The sequence below is a fragment of the Hirsutella rhossiliensis genome (assembly GCF_020360975.1).
Source record: "Hirsutella rhossiliensis strain HR02 chromosome Unknown scaffold00023, whole genome shotgun sequence".
Lineage (NCBI taxonomy): Eukaryota > Fungi > Ascomycota > Sordariomycetes > Hypocreales > Ophiocordycipitaceae > Hirsutella > Hirsutella rhossiliensis.
In genome coordinates this window covers 331,228-348,229 of record NW_025408689.1, presented here as the reverse complement: position 1 = coordinate 348,229, position 17,002 = coordinate 331,228, and the positions used below count along the sequence as shown (strand labels likewise).

At 57.2% G+C, this 17,002-nt stretch overlaps 7 protein-coding genes across 7 annotated transcripts; 4 read left to right on the top strand and 3 right to left on the bottom strand.

The window, feature by feature from the left end:
- Positions 1–2,391: 2,391 nt before the first annotated feature.
- Positions 2,392–4,068, top strand: HRG_11850 (histone acetylation protein; the record flags this gene model as incomplete). The annotated part of the gene is made up of 1 exon (XM_044870320.1): positions 2,392–4,068. One exon carries the CDS (start codon positions 2,392–2,394, stop codon positions 4,066–4,068), a length of 1,677 nt encoding a protein of 558 aa, XP_044714616.1.
- Positions 4,069–4,461: 393 nt separating this feature from the next.
- On the bottom strand, positions 4,462–5,751 carry HRG_11849 (d-isomer specific 2-hydroxyacid dehydrogenase, NAD binding domain-containing protein; the record flags this gene model as incomplete). The annotated part of the gene is made up of 3 exons (XM_044870319.1): positions 4,462–5,109; positions 5,191–5,246; positions 5,328–5,751. The coding sequence occupies 3 exons, from the start codon at positions 5,749–5,751 to the stop codon at positions 4,462–4,464; spliced, it is 1,128 nt and encodes a 375-aa protein (XP_044714615.1).
- Positions 5,752–6,554: 803 nt separating this feature from the next.
- HRG_11848 (amidase domain-containing protein) lies at positions 6,555–8,975 on the top strand (the record flags this gene model as incomplete). Its single annotated transcript, XM_044870318.1, has 9 exons — positions 6,555–6,617; positions 6,677–7,089; positions 7,132–7,589; positions 7,652–7,754; positions 7,812–8,112; positions 8,165–8,280; positions 8,357–8,539; positions 8,603–8,679; positions 8,734–8,975. 9 exons carry the CDS (start codon positions 6,555–6,557, stop codon positions 8,973–8,975), a joined length of 1,956 nt encoding a protein of 651 aa, XP_044714614.1.
- A 293-nt stretch (positions 8,976–9,268) lies between these two features.
- Positions 9,269–9,937, top strand: HRG_11847 (alb1 domain-containing protein; the record flags this gene model as incomplete). Its single annotated transcript, XM_044870317.1, has 2 exons — positions 9,269–9,284; positions 9,378–9,937. The coding sequence occupies 2 exons, from the start codon at positions 9,269–9,271 to the stop codon at positions 9,935–9,937; spliced, it is 576 nt and encodes a 191-aa protein (XP_044714613.1).
- Positions 9,938–10,321: 384 nt separating this feature from the next.
- On the bottom strand, positions 10,322–11,086 carry HRG_11846 (translation initiation factor IF3; the record flags this gene model as incomplete). The annotated part of the gene is made up of 1 exon (XM_044870316.1): positions 10,322–11,086. The coding sequence occupies one exon, from the start codon at positions 11,084–11,086 to the stop codon at positions 10,322–10,324; it is 765 nt and encodes a 254-aa protein (XP_044714612.1).
- Positions 11,087–11,728: 642 nt separating this feature from the next.
- HRG_11845 (Peptidase S24/S26A/S26B/S26C) lies at positions 11,729–12,333 on the top strand (the record flags this gene model as incomplete). Its single annotated transcript, XM_044870315.1, has 2 exons — positions 11,729–12,058; positions 12,154–12,333. 2 exons carry the CDS (start codon positions 11,729–11,731, stop codon positions 12,331–12,333), a joined length of 510 nt encoding a protein of 169 aa, XP_044714611.1.
- Positions 12,334–13,045: 712 nt separating this feature from the next.
- On the bottom strand, positions 13,046–15,131 carry HRG_11844 (armadillo/beta-catenin-like repeat domain-containing protein; the record flags this gene model as incomplete). The annotated part of the gene is made up of 8 exons (XM_044870314.1): positions 13,046–13,374; positions 13,431–14,180; positions 14,236–14,291; positions 14,334–14,481; positions 14,545–14,658; positions 14,773–14,893; positions 14,957–15,042; positions 15,101–15,131. 8 exons carry the CDS (start codon positions 15,129–15,131, stop codon positions 13,046–13,048), a joined length of 1,635 nt encoding a protein of 544 aa, XP_044714610.1.
- Between the last annotated feature and the right edge of the window lie 1,871 nt (positions 15,132–17,002).

Below are 17,002 nucleotides of genomic sequence, written 5' to 3'. Positions count from 1 at the left end.
AACTTAGTCGGCGTAAGGGAGCTCCTATAACGCGTACTATATATAAAGGGCCGCGCGGGCGGCTCTAGCCTATACTTAGCGTTTATACTTTAAGAAGTTAGCGGAAAATAGCTACTACGCTTACTAAGTAGCGGACTTATAGGGGTAGTAGAGGCGGAGGCGGGGGTAAAGGGGCTAGGCGTTATAGCCGGCGGTAGGGACGGCGTCGTTACCCGGAAAGGCAACGTAAGGGCGGCTAGCGTAGTAGAGGTAGAGGCGGCGGTGGTAGGCGCGGTCGTAGGGGCGTAGGTAGGAGCAGCGGTAGCGGCGGAGCCGTTATCGGCCATGCCTAGTATAGCGTCGACGAACGACTCTATACGCTCTAAGAAAGAGAAAGTAGGGGAGGGGAAGGTAGATATATCTATCGCGGAAGTTAATATTATAGATTACGGCCTCCTACTTTATAAGGCAAAGAACTTATTAGTTAAAGTTATTATTATTAAGGCTATTATTACTATTATAGCTACTACTATAAGTATATATTAATAAAGCGGCCTATATAGCTAGGAATAAACTAATGCCTTAGGTAGAGTAGAACTTACTTATTATTATTACTACTATAGTTAAAGAAGGAGTAGAAGGAAAGAAAAAAGAAAGGGGGGGATACCGCCTTATATACCCCTAGGTAAAGGAGGCTGCTTAAGGCTAAGGGGACGAGTAACCTAAGGCTTATATAGGTCTAGGCTAGCCGCCGGCTACCTAGGGGCGTATATAATAAGTTGCGCCCTTATTTAAACGGCTAGCTAGCTAATAAGTATAGAGCTTAGTTCTAGCTACCTAGGCTAATAGGCGCGGGGATAATAGGGCTAGTAAGGCTAGTACGATTAACGGGAAAGGGTAGGATAAAGCTAGCGGTATAGGCCTAATAGTATAGAAGCTATTAATTAAGTAATACTACGCCGCGCTTAAAGGAGGGCATTATATAAGAGTCTTTAACTATTATAGGTTATAGGCTTAGGCTATAGCCTAAGCTATATAGTTACGTATAAAGGGCCGGATCTTATATATATATATATAGGCTAGCCGCGTATAAGAGAGCTCTATATAGCTTATTAATATTATTTTATAGACGGTACCTATATATATACCTCTACCTACTTTATAATAGTATATCTATCTTATCTCTTACTACCTTTATAAGAAGCTATCGCTAATTTTACTTCCCCTTATACTCCTACCCTCTTTTCTATACCTCTTTTTAGCTCCTTCTTCCTTCTTTTATACCGGTATTTTTAGCTTCCTAGGTCCCTCTTACTAAGGGATATCTCTAAGAACTATAAAATTAAGCTATATATTATAATAGTATAAGCGGTTTAACTAAACTAAGTAATTAAATATTAGCTTTAAAGGTAGCTATAATAGCTATTATATATATAAAGATATAGAGAGGGTTAAATAAAAGGTAGATTATACTATTATAGAGTATATAGAGGTATAGGCTTATATATAGTCTATAAGAAGAAGGTTAATAATCTATAAAAGGGAAAAGAAAGAGAAGTATAAGCTTAGCTTATATAGGCGCGGGGGCCGCTTATATATAAGCTTAGCTTAGACCCTAGTCTAGGCCTATAAAGAGCAAAGCCCTTATAGCCTTAGTATAAATTAAATATATATATATATATATATATAATAGCTAGTTTATATAATATATTTAAGTATATTTAGTAGCTAGTCTATCTATTTACTTATATAACTTATACTTAATCTAAGTAAATAGTATAGTTAAGTACTAGCTTTATACTAAGGGACTAGTATATAATAGTTATATTAATAAACTCCCTTATTTTAAGTAAGATAATATAATTTATACTTACTTTCTTAATATAAAACTTAATAACTAGTAATAAAAGCTTTAGTATTTAAGGCTTATACTTTAGTATAGTAAGAAGCGTAATATTAGTACCTTACTAAAAGTAAGCTAGACTATACTATTAATAGCTTACTTAAGCTAATAGTAGTTAATTTATATAAATAAATACTTATTAAAAGTATTAATAGCTAAAATAGCTTCTAAGAAAGCTATTAGATCTTATTATAAAACTATAGAGCTTTCCTAGAATTAATTACATAGGTATTAAATAAGCTGCTAAATGTTTTACTAATACCGCGCGTCCCTAAATATGTATCTATAATATAGCTACGTACTATGGGGCCCGTGACCTGGGGGCTCCCTTCGCACTGCCAAAGGGATGGTGATGCTCCAAGGTTCGCATTAGGTCAGCTAGCACGTGGGCGGCAGCCATTACTTCGGCCGTAACTTTAGTCCGCCATCCTCGCCGCCCTGTCACTCCCAAGCTTCCTCTCCTCGCGCCGATTCGCTTGCTCATCAATGACAGGCTCAATCTGGCGGCCATGGCAGTCTCGGCAGACTCCACGGCTGGCAGCAGCAGCCTGCGCACCAAGCTAGCCACCGTGCTCCCCGCAGGCTGCCACTTTCGCTTCCACCATCTCTCGACGCCGCCCTTGCAGACGGATGCGCTCTACTCCGCGCCTCCAGACGAGCGGCCTGACCGAACATATTGCGAGAAGCACTTCCTGACCGTGTCCGTCAAGGCCAATGCCGCCTCTGCTTCCTCGGATTCTCAAGCTGGTCTAGCCCCCAAGCACGTCTTGGTCTTGGGCCTAGAAATCTTCGTATATACGACTGCCTACGTCACTACCCTCTTCGTCTCAAAGGCCGACTCGACCGGCTTTCTCTGCCTCCTCGGCCTGGCCCCGGGAACCCCGAGCCCCATCCGACAAGTCTGCGCCGGTTTCATCGGGCACCTTGTGGAGACGAGGCGGCGCAGGGGCGTACAGCTCGTCGTGAGCTTGTTTGCTCGTGCCCAGGACCAATATCTCTTTCCAGGAAGCGTCAAGCACAGCGGCAAGCACGTTCTCGATGACCGGGGCCTCGTTAAGTGGTGGTGTAGTGTGCTCGATCCCCTCCTCACGTCCTCCCCGGTCGGCGATGCAGCCCCGCCATGGAGGAGCGTCAAAGGCTACTTGGTGATCCCCGGGCTCGATGCTCACGAGACTCGTGCTTTCATCCCTCGCTCTTCGGCTGCCGCCTCTTCTTGGTTCCTCGGCCATCCCCTCGAGCGCATTTCGCACTACTACCGAGAGTTCGATTGGGTGCCCCCACGATGCCTGATACCCCGATTTCCCGACGATCCCAAGTCCCGATTCCGCGACGAGCTTGACGAGGAGGCGGCTCAATCCGGCTCGATGCAGACGCTGGGCACCTGGAAGAGCGTCAAGACCCTCGACACCTTCTGGGAGGTCATGGGCTTCCGCCAAGAATGCTCGAGCGGGAGGATGACTGGCTTCATATGGATCGTGTTTGACGACAACGCCGACAGGACCGAGGCTCCGCGCGGCACTGCAGAGTCAGCTCTTGAACCGCCTGAAACACCCCTGAAGAAGAGGACGAGCGTTGACGTGACGCCAAATACAACACCGAGGAAGTTGTTTCCATCCAAGGCTGATTCTGCCGCCAGGGAGCCGCCCAAGTCGACCAGTGACAAGAAGAAAGGCAAGAAACAAAAGAAGCAGTTGAAGGGACAAATCACGTCCCGCCGGCCGCGCGTCAAGACTGAACAGCGAAACTATCTCCTTGACCGGCCGACGTCGAGTAAGTACTATTTCTGGCCACCTGAAGGCCGGGGCGAGAGGATTGTCGACGAGAGCGGCTACAGACGGACCGTGGAGCTACTTTTACACCTCGACTTTGCCACCCTGGACAAGGCCACGGGCAGCTCCAGGCGCTGGATTAGCGAGGCGGGAACGGGTAGCCTTTGGGGTCTCGAGGTGACGGGAACCAGGGAGCCGTCATCCTTTTCCCAGGATAGCGCAGCCGGCCAGACGTCTACCCAGGCAAACAACTTGTCCGGACTCGTTAAGAGGAAGAGAACAGACACGACCGAAAGCGGGACCCGGCCAGTCAAGGGTTGGGAGACCAACAAGTCGGGAGCGGAGCAGGGCCAGGAGAAGCAGCCTGCGGTCAACACGCTGGGTTCCGGGTTGGTGAGGAAGAAGCCAAAGGCGTGAGCAAGTTGATATTATGTGCAATCGGCAAGCGTGAACTTGAGCTTGTTTGTTTTTCCCGCTTGTGGAAGCCTGGCGCTGCGTGGAGTTTGTCTACAACAATTCGAGGCAGTGATGCAGGGCATCGCGCAGCGATTGAGCCGCGTATGAAAGTCTAAACGAATCCCGCAGTTCCAGATCGACTGCGTGGTTGAATTACAAATCAGCAGCTCATCGGGTAGAAATCGAGTGGATAGTGCGAAAAGCCTCAAAGCTCATACAGGCAGGGAGTGGGTCGGTTATGCTCAGCCCAGGGAATCAATATACATACATCAGACACAACAGACCAAGACAGGCTCGAGCTCGGCACGTCAACCTGCTCAACCCGTCGCCCTAGATTTCTTCATCAACACCCTGTCACCGCTTCACCTCTCCCAGCCCCTTGGCCGCTCCAGACTGCTTACGTCCAGTCTTCAGGTGCCCCAGGTTGACGGCCGAGAGCGGCTGACCACCGGACAAGACGTTCATGACATTGCGCATGCTCAGCTCCTCAAAGCCAGCATGGGCCTGCACCGTTCCGCCGGCGTTGTGGCAGGTCAGCATGGCGCGCCCCCGGGCGGCGAGCTGTTTCAGGCCCTCGTGGGGGTGCGGCTCATTGGCGTGGACGTCGAGGGCGACGGAGCTGATGCGGCCGTCGTCGAGGGCGGCCACGAGGTCGTCCTCGTCGACGAGGGCGCCGCGCGCAATGTTGACGAAGCGAGCGCCGGGGCGAAACTGGGCCAACGTGGACGCGTTGATGAGGGCCCCGGCCCCTGTGCTGGCGGGCGAGCAGAGGACGGCGCAGTCGACGGCGCCGAGGAGACCCTGGAGGGAATCGTGAAAGGTACTTGCCGATTCTTGCTCGATGCGGGCGTCTTTGCGCTCAACGTCAAAATAGTGCACCTTCATACCGAAGCCGTGGTGGCAGCGCATGGCGATACGTTGGCCTATTTTGCCCATGCCGACGATCCCTAGAGCCTGGCCCCTAAGGTTGGAAGACTGTCCGGGGGCCTTTTCGTGGCACTCCTGAAACCGAGGGCCACTGCCGGACGTGGCGGCCGTCATGCACCACGGCAAGTGTCTAAAGGTGGAAATGATCATAGCGACGGCAAAGTCGGCGACGCCATCGGCAGGCGCGTCTCCGCCGTTGCAGTATACGATGCCTGTGGACGAGCGCCGCCGAGTGTCAGCCCGCGTCCCATTTAGAACAAAATGCAAGACGGTCGTCAAGGGGAGTGATTCACCCCTATCGCCAAGATGCTTCGTATCGACCCAGTCGAATCCAGCGCCGGCACTCGCGAACACCTTGACCCGAGGCGGCAGCAGGTTAATCAGGTCGGCGTCCCAGGCGCCCATCTCACCTCCCGACGTCCAAAAGGGACGGAAGATGCCCTCAAAGTCGCCCCATTTCCCCTCGGCGAGGGCCTGCTTGAATTGGGGCCGCTGGCGCTCGGGCGTCGAGGGGCGGACGACGCGAAAGCGCGAGGTCAGGGCGGCGTGGGTGTCGGGGTTGAAGCGGATGGGGTCGCCGAGGTGGAGGACGACTCGGGGCTCGCCGGGGGCGGCCAAGGGCTGGCGGTCGGGGGCACCGGACTGGGCGGGGGCGTCCACGGGAGAGGATGGGCGAGGAGTCGGGCCGGAGACGGGGGTGTTGTGTGGCTCGGCCATGGTAGTTAGAGTTGTCTGTCAGACCAACGCTGCGTGTGTCTGAGTCTCACGATGCCGCCTGTTCAATGAAGTCGATGCTGACAAGGCCGTCGTGGACGTGTAGCTGGAGAGAGGCGAGGAGAGAGAGGTGGACGGAAAAGGGAAATGTCGGCAGCAGCAGCGTCCGCTTGGTTGCAACCCCCCGCGATGGCCCGGTCTAGTCCTGGCCACGATCGTCTACCTGCCGGCTCCTCATGCCCGCGAGTCAGGGCCGCTAGGAGCCGACGTCATAATAGAGCCATGATCTCGGCCATAGATGGAGCACCGAGGACTGATGCTCTGCCGCAGGGGCATCCGGGCCTGCAGTATCCAAGATGCTCACTCGTCAACATCCCACGACGCGGCTGCAACGCTGGAAAGCGGCAGCTGAGTAAAAGGGGTTCCTCCGGAGCCACCCGCTTGATTAAGTTAGCAAGAGGCAATACATGTAACTTCATCTCCGGTCGCTGCAACTGAAAGGGGGAAGCTGCAGCCGTCGCCAGGGAGATACTTCAAAGGCGCCCGTCCTCCTCATCACCATCATTACGCTTCAAGCCGCTCCTGCTCGCGGTTGGCAAGAGGCCGCTCGCATCGCACCCGTGTGGGTAACGTGTTATCCACTGGTGATGCGACGACGATGCTGCCGCACGAGATTTGATGCCCCGCGTCAAGTGTCTCTCTGTCTCACTGACTGCTTATAGCAGGCCAATTGTCTCATCTCCCTTCCCAAGCACCACCACACCCAGCTTTGAGCGTCGATCGTCTGCTCTGAGAGCCCAGCAGCCATGAAGTCTCTCGTGACGTGCCTCGTCGCAGGCAGCCAATACCTCCTCCATCCAGAAAAGCTCGTACGTACACGCACGTTAAAGCAGCCCTACGCGTATTCTCACAGACACGTCCATCCCAGGGCACCGTCCAGGAAACCATCAAGCCCGACGCCATCATACCCGTTACGGTGCTCGACACGCGCGAGATCTTTGGCAACGTCGACGACACGCTGCGCCGCTTCGACCGCCGCGACGACGTCTTTGTCCCCGACTTCGGCTTCGTCCTCATCGAGAAGCCCAGCTCCAACTCGAGCTCCAGCACGAGTTCCGCCAGCCATGATAGGCGGGGGCACCACTATCGTCTCATGGACGGTGGCATGGGCCCGAAGAAGGATGACAGGGGCTTCATGGCAAACGACCTGGCCAGGTTGCCATCTGGCCCCTACTTCCTCCACGGCCCGAACCTGTACCAGGCATGGAGGCTCTACGACGACGAGGCGGGCGCCTTTGCCTTTGGCGTCATTCCCGAGAACGTGACTGAGCTCACGGCCAGGTGAGTTGCTAGCCCTCTGGCACGTCGCAGCCTGCTCACCAGCATCATCATCATCAGCAGCAGCAGCAGCAGCGCCTTTCGCACCCTCCCCTCGCTCTCCAACTCAGGCTCTCACAGGGCCATTGCCGTCCCCTCGCGCCTCTATCACCCAGCCCCGACCCGCGACAAGCCCCTCAGCGGCATGCGCGTCTCCATCCCCGACTCCGTCTCCCTCCAGGGCGTGCCGACCACCCTCTCCAGCCGCGCCTGGCACGCCCTGCACGCATCGTCGCCCGCCGACGCCACGGCCCCGCTGGCCCGCCGGCTGCTCGACCTCGGTGCCGTCGTAGTCGGCCAGACAAAGTCGTCACAGCTCGCCGCCGGCCGCGAATGGGTCGACGAGCAGGCGCCCTGGAATCCGCGGGGAGACGGCTATCAACGCCCGGCCGGCGGCGGCGCGGCTGGTGCGGCGGCGGCCGTGGCGGCGTACACATGGCTGAGGGCCGCGTATGGCCTCGACGGTGCGAGCCCATGACCCGCCATACTCCCAAAACCCGAGATCTAACAGATGTGCGCGGTGTAGGGGTTGGTGGTGTTGAAGGGCCACCGGCCGCTTCTCATGGCCTCTTTACTCTCCGCACAACTCCCGGCGCCGTCTCGCTCAATGGGACTCAGTCTGGCTCTCCGTGAGTCTTCCACTAATCCGCTCGTCGAGACACCATAACTCTAACCCGAGACGTGAGATCGTACGACTCGATCGCGCTGGTGGGCCGGGACATGCCCGGGCTCCTCAACACGGCCTCGGCAGTGTTCGACCAATCGCCCCCAGGCTCGGACCCGCCTCTTCCAGGGCGACTGGTCTATCCCGTCGACACGTTTGACGGCGAGGCGTCCGAGGACCAGCAGAAGCTGACGGCGCAGTTTCTGCGGACTCTGGAGGTTCTCAATGGAATCAGAGCCGACAAGGTCAACATGACGGCGACATGGACAAGTAATCCGCCACCCGAGGCGCAGAAGCAGACCTTGAGCGAGTACTTGAAGGGTGTATGTGAACCTTGCTGTCGTCTTGTTGCTCGCTCATCTGATACGTTTCAAGGCCGCCTTTGGTTCATTCTGCTACGAGTTCTACCACGCCTACGACGAGTTCAGGGCGGCCTATCAGGCCAAGTTCCAGCACGCGCCATACATGGAAGCCACGGCCAAGTACCAATGGTGCGTCGACAGACTGATTCCAAGCCTCCATTTTGCTGCGCACAGATTTGACCATCTTCTCTTCCTCTCCTCGCAGGCAAGTCGGCAAGGCCGTCTCCAGGAACGACTACGAGGCGTACCAGCACCGGATCGGCGTCTTCCGTAAGTGGTTCAACGACAGAATCGCGCCCTCGAATCACTCCCGCACCGAAGACTTTTGGACAGCCGTCATCCTGCCGGTGAATAGCCAGGCGCCCAGGTACCGGGACGATGTTCCGAGGTCAGGATTGCGCTTCTGCACCCCATGACCCCTTTGCTAATACTCTTCCGCTCATCGTACCAGTGCACCCGCAGCGCCGAGTAGTCTTGCGCCAGAGCTGCTCCCGTTGATGCTGCGCGCGCCTCAGCTGAGTGTCCCATGTAAGCAAGCCACCGTCCATGCTCCGTGTGCGTGCTCACAGAGTATCTTGGCAGTCGCTCAGCTGCCATACGACTCGCGCATCAGCGAGCGCACGGAATATCGCGCCGTTGCCGGCTCCATCATGGGCCCCCCGGGGAGCGACATGCTGGCCGTCCACCTGGTGCACCGGGCACTGGACAATGCGGGCTGGTACACCACCGTCGCCGCGGGGAGGCTTCCGTTCCCCGAGGGCTACAATCCCGGCGACGACATCGAGAAGCCTCCCAGGGTGCCTGGAGATCCGGATGAGCTGTGAGCGGGTGCTCGGGGGCAGGCGCTTGTCGCGTGGTCGAGGGATGAGGCCTCGGAGACTGGGCTTTGATGTCAATGGCAGATGATTATCGTCTTTTACCGTCCATTCGTGGACACTTCAATCAAAAAGTCGTCGACTCTTTGGTCGTTTGCAAGGTTCGATTGGTCTGGGGAAGGCGGCATCTGTGGCGGGGTCAAACGTCAGCGTGGGGCGTCCACGAAAAAGTCCAAAAAAGTCGAGAAAATATCTCCCCCTTGCATCTGCCATCAGGCAAACAGCAGCAACACCCCGGCGCAATGGCCAAAACCAGATGTAAGGAGCCCAACGCTGCGCATCAAATTGACACAGTCCTCCTCTGTCCTCCACGAATCGCCAAACCCATGCGCTAAACCTCTATTCTCCCAGCTCTGTCCAAACATTCGCGCGCCGCCCGCCGGGCCACGTCGCCGAGCATCAACACCGACAAGTCCCTCAAGGAAGTCTCCCTCCCTCGCGCCTCTGCCGCAGCCTCTTCCTCTGCTGCGGCCCCCGCCTCGGCACCGCCCTCGCAGCAGCACCAGCTCCGGCCATCGGTCCTCGCCGTCCATCGCTCCGCCGCCGTGCAAAAGAAAAAGACGTCGCGCCCCGTCCGCAAGCGCCAGCTGTCGGCCCGCGCCCGCCGCCGCCACGAACGGGGCCTCGAGATGGCAGAGGCCGTCGGCGAGCGCACCGTCGCAAAGGTCCAGCGCAGTGTCGGCCGCCAGCGCGCCGTCAATGCCCGCCGCAAGGCCTGGGACGACGTCAACAAGCTGGCGGCCACGACCGGCGCCGATGCCGCGAATCCCTTCGACGCCCTCGGGGGGGGAGACAATGACGAGGGCGAGGGAGCTGACGTGGAGACTGGTGATGAGGACGTGGACGCCGCCAAGAACGATGCGGCGCCCGCGTTGCCACAGCCAGACGACGACCAAGATGAGATTCTCTGACACGGCCTGAACTTGTTGATGGATCTGAGACACGTTATTATTTCCCATTATGAACGCGGCGTTTTGGAGTTTTGACGGAGAGCGAGCATCCCGTGGCATGTCAATGGGGTTTCAACAATGGCATCTTCGCGAGCATGGTAGATGAGGGGGCCTGCATTTCACCATGACTTGAGATGCAGTCTTCTCGGGTCTTCCATAATCTCTTGCCTTGTGCGTAGACGAAGACGGAAACACTCAATCGATACGATCATGAATGGCGATACCCCCGGCATTTGAGCTTCTCGACACCAAAGGGCAGATGCGCGCATGCTCGGGCTCTCACATGCGCTCCGTGTAGCTCCGTGTAGCTAGTAGTACAGGGTCCATCTCTTCAAGAAACACAAATCATGAGCTCGCCTTGCCCTCAAACACAAGCTTCATCGTCCTGAGCGTCTCCCCCGCCGCCTCCCCCTTCTCCCTGCCGCCCTGCTCCGCCGCCTCCTCTCTGACCCTCTTGACCAGCGCGGCCGCCTCCTCGGGCGTCGCCCTCTTGCCGCCCCTCTTGCGCACCACCGCCACCTCCACCCTGATGCCCTTTGCCAGGAACTTGCCCATCTGCCGCAGCTTGATGGCCAGGTCGTGCTCGCCAATCGACCACGAAAGCTCCAGCTCCTTGCTCTTCCCCTTGCCCGTCGCCACCTCGGCCCGCCGCCGCTCCTTGAGCTGCCGCTGCCGCGCGTACTCGTCGCGCTTGTTGACAATCTTGCACACGGCCAGCTGCGCCCGCCACCGCCCGGCCTCGGCGTCGGCCGGCACGTACGGCTGGACCATGCGAAGCGACTCGTCGGGCTGCAGCTTCTTCATGACGAACCGAGGCGCCAGCGGGCCCTCGGGCGCGCCCCCATCAATCACCATGACATACGGGTCCGTTATCTCGTGGTCCTGCGGCGGCCGATCGCGCCCCATCTTTGCAATGTCCGCCCGCGTCGTGTACCGCTTGTCGAAGCCCCGCGCCTCGCCGTCGTCGTCCAGGCTGTTCCCCGCTGTCGACCTGCCGTATCCGCCGCCGCCGCCGCCGCCACCCCCGGCGCGATTCGGGGGGGGTCTCGATGGCCTGGTAAAGAGTCGCAGCTGCAGGTGCTCGGCGCCGCTGCTACGACGACACATCATCGGGGGAGCAATGGCGGCGGGAGGGACAAAAACGTGGTGGAGCGCTCGGCGTGCCGCGTTGCAGAGGCATTGCGGCGTTCCACTCATGTTTCTGTTGGGCCAGCTTCTTCCTGGTGCTCGCCAGAGAGGGAAAGCGCTCCGATCGATTGGGACTTAGAGGGGGTTGCGGACGGTGGTTGCCTTAATTGCGGATGAAAATTGTGAGGCTGCTTTGTTGCCTCAAGCTGCGAAATGCTCCGTACCTCTCAGATACCTCCCTTACGTCAGACTGGCTGGCTAACTGTACTTGCCCAACGTGTACTGCAAGCTCTTTGAAAGGGCTGACCAGCCGTCATATCGGAGGTCGGGGATACTTGTCAGGCATGTTCCGTCCAAGACCAAGCATTCGAGCTGCAAGGTCCCCCGTCCCTTCAGCCAATCATAAGCTGCCAAGCTCTCCGCGGGCACAACTCTGGCAGATTGGCTCATACCAGCAACGACGCTGATATCATCAGCCTCATCGCAACAAGCTCATGGAACAGCTTCTCTCAGCCATGCTACCCCATGCCCACCCGCCTAGTCACCCAATCATAGCGTCTCCAGTACCTCGCAAATATTTTCTTCTCCCCTCCGCATTTCTCAGCCGGACCTCGACCCTTCGCCATGGCCATCGGTCACATCCTCGGCCATCCCCTGCGCTTCGCCCTCTCGACCCTCAAAATCACCTGCCTCGCCCACCTCACCCTCACCCACCTCGTCCAGCTATCCCCCGCCCAGGGCCCCTCCATGCTTCCCACCTTCTCCGTTGACGGCGACTGGATCCTCGCCGACATGACGGCCCGCCACGGCCGCCGCCTCGCCGTCGGCGACCTCGTTCTTTACAAGATCCCCATCTTCCCCTCCCACAGCGGCGCAAAGCGCGTCGTCGGCCTGCCCGGCGACTACGTCTCCCTCGGCACCCCCGGGGACAAGGGCGAGGACCGCATGATTCAGGTATCCCCTCTATCTTTCCTCCTCCTCTCGTCGCCTTCTCCCGTCTCGGCATTCGCCTCCAGGCTCCGTCCTTGGACACTCTGACCGCAAAGCAGGTGCCCGAGGGCCATTGTTGGATCGTCGGCGACAATATTCCAGCCTCGCGAGACTCGAGGCAATTCGGCCCCTTGCCTTTGGCCCTCATCCAGGGCAAGATCGTCGCCAAAGTCCTGCCCTGGAGGGAGCGGCATTGGATCAACAACGGGCTGCAGCCAATGGACGATGTCCAACCTTGAATTCGTCACTGCCACCTCCTGGCTTGGACAAGCACGTCTTGGCACTCGGCTCGCTCTACGTCGCCCCAGACCGCCAAGACCGTTCCGATTTGTTAGGTTCCTACGGTAGACACCCGCCACACGGCAGCTTCATGTAGTAGAAAAGGGTAACTCCTGGGTATAACGAGCGCAAAGAAGTGAGGGCCAGCAAACATGGTCGTCTAATTACAGCTGCGTCCCAAGCCCTGCAATCCCTGTGTCCGTTCCTTTCACCAGTTTCAACCCAAGCACCTCATGCTGGGCTTCAGCCACTCAGTCCACCAAATATGCTTTGTACAAATAAAAAGGCCCTGCGTCCCCGTGTCGCGCTGCCGCCGCACCACCTAGTCTCCCAAAGGGTTGCCGGCAGCAAATAGCTCTCCGAGGTCAACCTGGCCGAATGAACAATGAAGTGTATCTCATCCCCGACACAGGAGATGGACACCAAGCAAAACAAGGAATTGGGCCGAGGCACGTAAGAGAAAATCATCTCACTCGCAGCCCTCCAAGCATCGATGCGGTACGGATTCCGGACGCCCAAAACACCGGTGCCTCGCCCGCCGACTCGTTCTGTCCCCGTCTCGGCGCCCCCTTGGCCGCGGGATGAGAGCCGCGACGGTAAAATGACGAGAACGTCAAGGTCCAACTTTGGGGCAATTAGGGCTGGCATGTCATGCGCCATGATTCAAAAGGCCTATCCCTCGATGTGAGCCTTTGACATGCTCTGTCCGAGGAGCTCCAGGCACCGCTGTGCCAGGTTCACGACCTCGCCCTCGTCTTCCTCGAAATCCGGCTCCGCCTCGACCGGACGACTCGCTATGTTTCGGATGTGCTCGATGATATCGTCCGCCTTGCCAATGAGCCCGATCAACGCCTTGTCTTCCGACTCGAACAGCTGGAGCAACGTCCATACGGCAATGTGCTGAAAGGTGGCGTCTCCAGACTGCAAGAATCGGCCAAGGTAGCCGTGGATGCCACCGTTGGGCTCGGTCCAGTTTTGCACGAAAATGGAGTAATCGCCCACTACCGACGCCGTTAGTCGACACGCGCACAGCAGGGTAACCGCGGCAACAACGTACCTTTGGAAGAGAGATTGCCCAGAGCAGCTGCGCTGTTGCCTTGGACTTCGATGCTGGGAGAGTGGGTGAGAGGAATCAAGACGTCGCAGACGCCGAGGTTGAGCAGATGAGACTTGAGGTCGTCGCTCAGCGCGAGGACCGCAATGGCAGCGGTCATTTCCGACTGGACAGTGACCGGAACGTCGAGCACCAGTTGCTTGCACTTTTGCACCGCGCCCGCGTCCAGCACCAGCGCCTTGTTGCGGTCGGAGCTGGCGGCCAAGTTGCGCAGCGTCGAAATGGCGTGGCACTGGATTTCCTCATTGTCGGTCGATCCGAGGAGGTCAACCAAGGGCTTTAGAAAGTTGGCCTCGATGATGGGCGATTCGTTCATTGGATGAATAGAGATGTTTCGTATACAGGCGACGGCGGAGAGAATGAGAGGGAGATAGGACGATTGGAGGAGGCGCAGGAGAGGGTGAAGACCATTGGCCCGCACAATGTCCAGCTGGTACTTTTCGTCGGACGCGAGGTTCCTCAAGGCCAAGGCTGCCTGACATTGAACTTTGGGGGACGAGGAGTCCATGAGATTGACCAGGGATTGAACCAACTTGGGCTCGGACGAGGCGAGCTTCCGTCTGTTGTTGGCGTCGACGGCGATGTTGCTGAGGGCGGTTGTACAATAGTACTGCACGTCGACGTCGGGCGACGAGAGGAGCTGAACGAGGACCGGAATGGCGCCAGCATTAACGAGCTGTTGCCGGTTCTCGTCTGCAAACACATGAGCAATTGCGACGTCAGTGAGCAAAAGGCGATCAAGTCTTACCGGAATGTGTCATGTTGAGGAGGGCACCCGTAGCGTTCCTCTGCACCCTCATGTCTCTAGATTTTGCCAGTCGGGTTAGCGGGCCAAGAGCTCCGGACCGCGCAATCTTTGCCTTGTTCTCCTCGTGCGTTGCGAGATTGGTTATGCACCCGACGGCATTGCACTGGACCTCGACGTTTGGAGACAGCATCTGCCGGATCAGCGGGGTCAAGCCGCCTAGCTGGACAATCAGAACCTTGTTCTCAGCTGGAGTCCATCAGTTAGCACTCGAGGTGGACTTGGCACGTCGCTTTGGGGACGGTGACAAACTGTTGACAGCTAGGTTGCCCAGGGCAGCGCTGGCCGCTCTTTGGACCTCGATATCGGGGCTCTGCAATAGGAAGAGGATAGGCTCGAGGGTATCGCGGTCGACTTCTCGTACATCTAGTTGCGGGGTGTCAGTGCCGCCAGCTCACGACGTGACGGCTGGCGTTTGGGAGATTTGGGAGGGCCAAGTCCTCCTGGGCCGCCCGGGTTCGCTCGGTGGTCATGACATACCTCGCTCTGTGATTTCGGCAAAGGTAAGACTTGCGCTGCGTTGAAGGTCGATGTTCTCGGAAAAGACTAGAGTGCTGAGTGCACGGAGAGGTTCGCCCGAAAAGAAATCCGTCTCGCCGCGCTGCGCACCAGTTAGTCTCGAGCTGGACAGAGACACAGAGAACGGGAGTAGGAGTCGACGGACATTTTCGAGGTACTGGAGCAGGTCGGCGACAGCTTCCCGCTCGCTATCGGCGAGGACGGGTTCGTAGAGGCCATCGCGAGCTCGTCCTGGCATCGACATCAGCAATAGCCGGCGAGGGAGGCGACGCGTCGGGGTTAGCTATACCCCCGCAGCACGTAGAGTGGCAAATCCCCATGATGAGGACAATGGCCGTGACGGGTCTAGCTCTGAGCTATGACGGCAGTGTAGGAAGGGGTCGGCGGTCGTGGCGGTGGATGATGTTGTTTTTGTCACTCGAGGGGGAGAGTGATGGCGGGAGCTTGTTGACGCCAGTTCGACGAGCAACACGTTACCTCGGATGGCGGCCTCTGGGCTCGCCGCAACCCGAGCGTGAGCTTGATGGAGGGAAGTTGCGCCAGCGAGAGAAAGAGAAGCTCGTGTGCCAGCAGCGACGAGAAGCGAGACGGGGATAGGGGATGGCCCAGAAGGCGATTTTGTTGCAGGCCGGGCGGGCGGCGAACAATGGCAAGGTTGACGAGGAAGGGATCTATGTGGGTGGTAGAGGTACGAAAGTACAGCAAGTACATAATTACAGGATGAGCCCAGAAGGGAGACGACCGGCGCGGCGCGGGATTGTGAGAGACCAGCAAGGTACCCAACACAGCACCCGCGGCTTCCATTCGCGTCAGAATGCCTCGCCCATGTCAATGCCGGAGGTACCGGGTACTTGCTGCCCTATCTAGTACCTATCCGCAATCGAAGGGTTCCCTTCCGCGAGGTGGCACAGAACGGACGCCGAGGCACATGCCCGCGCTGCGTACCGCCGCTCCGTTCCTGGCCTCGAGGGTCCGTGTCCGGCAAGGCAAGTTACCTGGACGATGCTCACACTCGTGGTTTTTGGATGCGGGAACTTGGGCTGGGATGCTTTGAGCCAAGAGGGAATCCAGTCGCGCCCTGCTGCCTGTGCAAAAAGCATTCGCTGGTGCGGGTACCTCAAAGTACCTGCAGCGCCTGCCTCGAATGCTCCAAAGAAGTTAGGCGCAGGAAGGAATGGAGATTGAATCGCGGCACCTACCAAGCCGCGTTTGCATTTGGATTGCCGCTTCGACGTGTGTACAGTGCTCTGTAGCCAGGGCAAAATATGGTGGCCTGACGCAGCTCTTCGCAGGCAACCCAACCCAACCAACCGCTTCTAGATATCCGTACCTACGAGCTGCTCACTGACCGACCACGCAGGAGACCTGCCTCTTGGGCGTGAGGCTCTCGCTCATACTAATGCTTGCGTCGCAAGATTGTCGGGGGAAAGCGGACACTGCCGCCGCTTTGAAGTGAGCGCAAATGATGCTTTCCTCCAGGGCTACAATGTCTACATTTCTCAAGAATTGGGCAGAATTCCAAGGTCACAGAGTAAATGGCGCGCAGATTGTTTCTCGGGCGCTTGAAGGAACAATGAACTCGCTGCCAACGACCTGCCTCACGGGGACCTAGGGTAGGTAGGGGCATCCGCGCTGAGTCTCACGGAATGCCTCCCGAGCCCTCTGCAATATGTAATGTAGTATTCATATTTTCTTCTGACCGGCAACGAGTCCTTTGGCGTTTGGAGTAGGCAAGCGTTGCCGAGATGGCACGGTAATACATAGAGATAGAAGGTGTATTGCGAGGCCCAGCATTCAAAGGCAGTTTGACAAGTTCTTACAGCCGACTCAGCCCATTGGCCAAAAGGGCAATGCAACCACAGGACAGTGACATGACAGGGAAAATGTGAGACATCACGATCCAGACAGCGATGTCATTCGTCGGACCACTGCCATGTGACGTGGATTTTCGGGACGGCCAGCCATCATCTGGACAGCCCTCAAGGCAATAGATGCTACGATATGACTTGATGCCGTACAGAGCGTGCCGCATCTGAACATAGCTTGTTGAGCCCGACGACCCACAGGTGTCTGCGAGGGATTATTGCCCTCGAGCGTGTCACCCGTTTCTCTGCACGAGACTTGGGAGGATGCTCGAGGCCTGTCGACAGAGCATTGACATGAGTCATTAAGTGACGCCAAGAGCGAGGTT